Consider the following 7,500-nt stretch of genomic DNA (forward strand, 5'->3'; position numbering starts at 1 on the left):
ATCATCCTATCCCTAGCCGTGTCTGTCTCACACACTCTCTCTCTCTCTCTCTCTCTCTCTCTCTCACTCTCTCTCTCTCTCTCTCAGGCATAATCACAATGATCAGAACATACTAGAGTAAATGAGGAGGATATCCATGTGTAAATTTTATTTTCTTACGTTAATTTGGTAAGGTATATGATTGATATACTGAACTATATCATAGCCAGAATGAATGGTCGAGTTTGTTTGTATGATTAGTTTCTTTGTGTGTGTGTGTGTGTGTGTGTGTTTGTTCCGCTTGTTTAATGTATTGTGAGAGAGTGATATGAAGAGATTTTTTTGTTTTTTTGTTGATGAAACGCTGTTCAGCAGAATGTTGCTTTGCACTTAAGGGGATTTAAGAATTCACCCTCGTCACCCCCTTGTCAATAGACCCTTACAGGTAACAATGAAATGTCAAAGCGTCTCTCTCTCTCTCTCTCTCACAGACACACACACACACATACACACACATACGCACACACACACACACGCACGCACGCACGCACGCACTCACACACGCACGCACACACACACACACATATCACACACACACACACACACACACACACACACACACACACACACACACACACACACACGACATGTTAACGTAATTACCTTGCATTCTACTGTTTCTACAGTCATGTAAGTACGAAGAGAAGATTTTAGATAAACCTGAAGGGAACGTTGGGAACAGGGGGAGAAGGAGAGATAATACTGAGATGGGCGGGGGGGGGGGGGGGGGGATAAAGAAGACAGATAAATAAAGAAATTGAGACAGACAAAACACATGGAGACATCGAGAGCGGAGAGAGAGAGAGAGAGAGAGAGAGAGAGAGAGAGAGAGAGAAGAAGAAGAAGAAGAAGAACTGACCCGAGAAAGACAAGAGAGACACCGAGACTGACGGAGAAGGAAAAAGAAAGAGGTAAGGGGAGAATTGAAAAAAAAGTAAGAGGGGAAGATTAGACAGGCAGACAAAGAGACAAAGACAAAAGCACCGAGAGACAATCGGGGCCACAGAGACAAGAACAAAGCCTGAGGACAAAGCAAGAGACAGAGACAGACCAACAAAAACCACTGAGACAGAATACCACGTACACAGACTTCTGTTTTAAGAAGTCCATTAAGTAGTTTCGTTCAATTGCTTTTTTCGAGTTATCTATTTCAAATATTCACCTTTTTGACTCCATCCTCCAACCATCCTATTTCCCCAAAAAACATACCATACAACTCTCCCCTCCTCTCCTCTCTTTCTTCACTTGTTTGCTTATTTTTGAATAACATTCAACGGTGAAAATAAATACTTTAATCAAGATAACAAAATGTCTACAGTTACCATTACGTGTGACGGGACATTAGACACAATGATGATGCGCCTCCTCCTCCTCCTCCTCCCCCCGTACCCCTCTTCCTCCTCCTCCCCCTCGTACACACAGACATACGGCAGACACACACTGACATACATACAAGAAACATTCCCAGTCAGCTGATGTTAGCAGATGAAGAATACATGCAAAGAAGATCAGGAAAATTTAGTTTGTGAATGCTGTTATAATTCATGACGTTAATCATTCATTCATTCATTCATTTGTGTATTTAGATAGTTAGTTACCTATGTAATTGTGTCTTATAAACCTTTATGTTTCATGCCATCAAAATTTATTCTATTCTATCAACAACAACAAAATTCTATTCATTCAGACAAAATAGGAAGGGCGGTAAAGACTACAATAGACAACAGAAAGCAGACAACAGAACAACAGACAGCAAACAGACAGCAGATAGCAAACAGACAGAAGACAGATAGCAAACAGACAGCAAACAGACAGCAGACAGACAGCAAACAGACAGCAGACAGACAGCAGACAGCAAACAGACATCAGACAGCAAGCAGACAGCAGACAAACAGCAGACAGCAGACAGACAGCAGATAGCAAACAGACATCAGACAGCAAACAGTAGACAGCAAACAGACAGCAGACAGACAGCAAACAGACAGCAGACAGACAGCAGACAGACAGCAAACAGACAGCAGACAGCAAACAGACAGCAGACAGCAAACAGACAGCAGACAGACAGCAAACAGACAGCAGACAGACAGCAGACAGCAAACAGACAGCAGACAGACAGCAGACAGCAAACAGACAGCAGACAGACAGCAGACAGCAAACAGACAGCAGACAGCAAACAGACAGCAGACAGACAGCAAACAGACAGCAGACAGACAGCAGACAGCAAACAGACAGCAGACAGACAGCAAACAGACAGACAGCAGACAGCAAACAGACAGACAGCAAACAGACAGACAGCAAACAGACAGACAGCAAACAGACAGACAGCAGACAGCAAACAGACAACAGAACAGCAGACAGCAAACAGACAGCAGAACAGCAGACAGCAAACAGACAGACAACAGACAGCAAACAGACAGCAAACAGCAAACAGACAGCATACAGCAAACAGACAGCAAACAGCAGACAGAACAACAGACAGCAGACAGAACAACAGACAGAACAACAGACAGAACAACAGAACAACAGACAGCAGACAGAACAACAGACAGAACAACAGACAGCAGACAGAACAACAGACAGCAGACAGAACAACAGACAGAACAACAGACAGCAGACAGAACAACAGACAGAACAACAGACAGAACAACAGAACAACAGACAGCAGACAGAACAACAGACAGCAGACAGAACAACATACAGCAGACAGAACAACAGAACAACAGACAGCAGACAGAACAACAGACAGAACAACAGACAGCAGACAGAACAACAGACAGCAGACAGAACAACAGACAGCAGAACAACAGACAGCAGACAGAACAACAGACAGCAAACAGACAACAGACAGCAAACAGACAACAGAACAACAGACAGCAGAACAACAGACAGCAAACAGAACAACAGACAGCAGAACAACAGACAGCAGAACAACAGACAGCAGACAGAACAACAGACAGCAGACAGAACAACAGACAGAACAACAGACAGAACAACAGACAGACAACAGAACAACAGACAGAACAACAGAACAACAGACAGCAGACAGAACAACAGACAGCAGACAGACAACAGAACAACAGACAGCAAACAGACAGCAGACAGCAAACAGACAACAGAACAGCAGACAGCAAACAGACAGCAGACAGACAGCAAACAGACAACAGGACAGCAGACAGCAAACAGACAGCAGAACAACAGACAGCAGACAGACAGCAGAACAACAGACAGCAAACAGACAGCAGAACAACAGACAGCAAACAGACAGCAAACAGAACAACAGACAGCAAACAGCAAACAGACAGCAAACAGCAGACAGAACAACAGACAGCAGACAGAACAACAGACAGAACAACAGACAGCAGACAGAACAACAGACAGAACAACAGACAGAACAACAGAACAACAGACAGCAGACAGAACAACAGACAGCAGACAGAACAACAGACAGAACAACAGAACAACAGACAGCAGACAGAACAACAGACAGCAGACAGAACAACAGACAGAACAACAGACAGCAGACAGAACAACAGACAGCAGACAGAACAACAGACAGCAGAACAACAGACAGCAGACAGAACAACAGACAGCAGACAGACAACAGACAGCAAACAGACAACAGAACAACAGACAGCAGAACAACAGACAGCAAACAGAACAACAGACAGCAAAACAACAGACAGACAACAGACAGCAGACAGAACAACAGACAGCAGACAGAACAACAGACAGAACAACAGACAGCAGACAGACAACAGAACAACAGACAGCAGAACAACAGACAGCAGACAGAACAACAGACAGCAGACAGAACAACAGACAGAACAACAGACAGAACAACAGACAGCAGACAGAACAACAGAACAACAGACAGAACAACAGACAGCAGACAGAACAACAGACAGAACAACAGACAGAACAACAGACAGACAACAGAACAACAGACAGAACAACAGACAGAACAACAGACAGCAAACAGACAGCAGAACACAACAGACAACAGAACAGCAGACAGCAGAACAACAGACAACAGAACAACAGACAGCAGACAGAACAACAGACAGCAGAACAACAGACAGCAGACAGAACAACAGACAGGACAACAGACAGACAACAGAACAACAGACAGAACAACAGAACAACAGACAGCAGACAGAACAACAGACAGAACAACAGAACAACAGACAGCAGACAGAACAACAGACAGACAACAGAACAACAGACAGAACAACAGAACAACAGACAGCAGACAGAACAACAGACAGACAACAGAACAACAGACAGAACAACAGAACAACAGACAGCAGACAGAACAACAGACAGAACAACAGACAGCAGACAGAACAACAGACAGCAGACAGAACAACAGACAGACAACAGAACAGCAGACAGCAAACAGACAGCAGACAGACAGCAAACAGACAACAGAACAGCAGACAGCAAACAGACAGCAGACACCTTGTGGGGGCCGTGCCCAGCGGTCAGTTGATGCCCGAGCTCCCTCTGGAGGACGCTCAGTTTCCTTCTCTCCGCCTCCAGCAGCCGTAACGTCACCTGGGGCCACAGCAGGCAGCACGTGTTATGAACGTCATGTGACAACGTTAATACGGACAATGATAATGATACCACCACCACCACCACTACTGCTGCTACTCGGACTACTACTACTGCTACTACTACTACTACTACTACTACTACTAGTACTTGTACTGTACTGTCCGGGATTCTGGATTCTCCCGACGTGTCCGACGGACGAGCAGGCTGGCAGGTCACCTGTCAGTAGATGTGCCGGGGTTCTCATGTCATGGGAATGAAGACGGACCAAGTTCTGTGGCACAAGGTCGTCAGTCAACAGACGCTGCATGGGATCGAGTCATGCAGGACTACTGACTACTACTACTACTACTACTACTACTACTAGCACCACCAACACCAACACCACCACCACCACCAATGATGCTAATAATAATGCTGCTGCTGCTGCTGCTGATGATGATAATAATAATCATAATCATAATAATCATAATAATAAGAAGAATAAGAATAATAATACACACATACACGCACGCACACACATACATACGCGCGCGCGCACGTACACACGCATGTACACACGCACGCACACGCACACACACATACAGTGTGTGTGTGTGTGTGTGTGTACGGCGTGTGCGTGTGTGTGTGTGTGCGTGTGTGTGTGTGTGTACGGCGTGTGCGTGCGTGCGTGTGTGTGTGTGTGCGTGCGTGTGCAAGTGTGTGTGTGTGTGTGTGCGCCGTGTGTGTGTGTGTGTGTGTGTGTGTGTGTGTTTTCTGCTCTGCAAGCCTTTGTTGGGATTTATCTTTTGTTTTTCTCTCTGTTTGTTTGTCGGTGGGTGGCACTATGTGTGTGCACACCCGCTCGCGCGCGCGCGCGTGTGTATGTGGTGCGTGCGTGCGTGTGTGTGAGTGCGCGCGCGCGCGCGCGTGTGTGTGTGTATGTGTGTGTGTGTGTGTCAGAGTGTGTGTGTGTCAGAGTGTGTGTGTGTGTGTGTGTGTGTGTGTGTGTGTGTGTGTGTGTGTGTGTGTGTGTGTGTGTCCGTGTCCCTCAAGAGCTCGAGGTCGGGGAAACAAGGAGACAGGACAGGAATGCGGTCTGTTGATTCCTTGGCGTTGACTTTATACAAGGGAGGCAAACCTTGTGTTCACAATGCAAAGGAAAGGGGCTCTTCGACGAAATGAATCGTCTCCCTTGTGAGTGTGCGTTCCTCTGTGTCGCTGTGTGTGTGTGTGTGTGCGCGCGCTCCTCACGGCGTTCCCGTTATCGGACAATGTCAACGTGTGACGTGACTCCTGTCTCTGCTTTCCAGTGCCCCACCCCCCCCCCCCCCCCCCAACTGAAAGCCATCGCTACAGATGGAGGTACTGAAGGAACGCAATATCGGCATCACTCACTGAGACCACATGCAGGAGAACATCCGTGCTGGCTAAGACTCAGTCACGGCAAAGTATACGGCAGAAAGGAGAAAAAAGACAGAGATGGAGGAAGAGACAGAGAGAGGGACATAGATAGATAGACAGACAGACAGATAACGAGCGAATGAATGAATGAATGGATTTTCATTTCTGCATGGTAATAGAGTAATCAAATAATTGCTTCTTTTTTTTTTTTATCCAGCCCTTGAAAAGGGAAAAATGTCAAAAGAAAAGTAATGGAAAAGAGACCAGCACAAAAAAATGAGTAAATGGTAATACCAACACCACCACCACCAACAACAACAAAATACTAAAAAGACAAGAAATGAAAACACACAACAAGCAGCATCATATTCACGACAAACATGCACGTATTTCAAATTTACACACACACACACACACACACACACACACACACACACACACACACACAGAGAGAGAGAGAGAGAGAGAGAGAGAGACAGACAGACAGACAGACAGACAGACAGACAGACAGATGGATAGATATAGTGCATGCATGTGGAGAGTAAAGAACTAAGGAAAAAAATGGGTGAGAGGAGACAATATAGAGCGGATGAGAGAGAGAAAGAGACAGACAGACAGACAGACAGAGACAAAGAGAGACAGAGAGAGAGAGTTACTGGCATAAGGCTGTGAATGTGACGAAATGGAAAATGATTTCTTGGGCCTATGCAACAGCTGGAGAAAGCGGATCAGTAGGCCGACAACATGCAAACCAATACACGTTCACTGTCCGACTCCGAAACACTGCCATGGGAAGCACTGAAAACGAACAAGTCAGTGCAGGAGGAATCCTACTGTCCTAGTAGATGTAGTATCTATTCATTGGCCCTTTAACAGTTGTGCGTGTGTGTGTGTGTGTGTGTGTGTGTGTGTGTGTGTGTGTGTGACACCTGACTTGACACATTGATATTCTGCATTTTTATCAAAGATTTGTAGACGTCAGACAAAAACAAATGACACGCACGTGTTTGTACATGTAACACCATTGTACGCGCACACTAGGCACATACATGGACATAGGGGACAAAGAAGGGACTGGATGGGCCGGGAGGGAGGGGGAGAGAGACAGAGACAGACAGAGATAGAGAAAGTAAGCACTGAAGCTAGCAGACAAACAGGCAGGCAAACAGACATGCAGGCAGGCAGACAGACAGATATGCAGACAGGCAGGCAGACAGACAGACATGAGACAGGCAGGCAGACAGACAGACATGAGACAGGCAGGCAGACAGATAGATATGCAGACAGGCAGGCAGGCAGACAGACAGACATGAGACAGGCAGGCAGACAGACATGAGACAGGCAGGCAGACAGATAGATATGTAGACAGGCAGGCAGACAGGCAGACAGACAGACAGACAGACAGACAGGCAGACAGACAGACAGGCAGGCAGGCAGGCAGGCAGGCAGACAGACATGAGACAGGCAGACAGACAGACATGAGACAGACAGGCAGACAGATAGATATGAGACAGGCAGACAGAC

At 46.2% G+C, this 7,500-nt stretch overlaps 1 protein-coding gene across 2 annotated transcripts in view; it reads right to left on the reverse strand.

Annotated features, from left to right (window-relative positions):
• The window catches only part of LOC143285272 (ras-GEF domain-containing family member 1B-like), a 199,214-nt gene that overhangs the window by 159,165 nt on the left and 32,549 nt on the right, over window positions 1-7,500 (reverse strand). For both annotated transcript variants that reach the window (XM_076592538.1, XM_076592533.1), the window contains exon 3: window positions 4,498-4,593. In XM_076592538.1, coding sequence (XP_076448653.1) covers window positions 4,498-4,593 — 96 coding nt within the window. The remainder of the gene's footprint in view (window positions 1-4,497; window positions 4,594-7,500) is intronic.

The sequence above is a fragment of the Babylonia areolata genome, chromosome 1 (genome assembly GCF_041734735.1).
Source record: "Babylonia areolata isolate BAREFJ2019XMU chromosome 1, ASM4173473v1, whole genome shotgun sequence".
Classification (NCBI taxonomy): domain Eukaryota; kingdom Metazoa; phylum Mollusca; class Gastropoda; order Neogastropoda; family Buccinidae; genus Babylonia; species Babylonia areolata.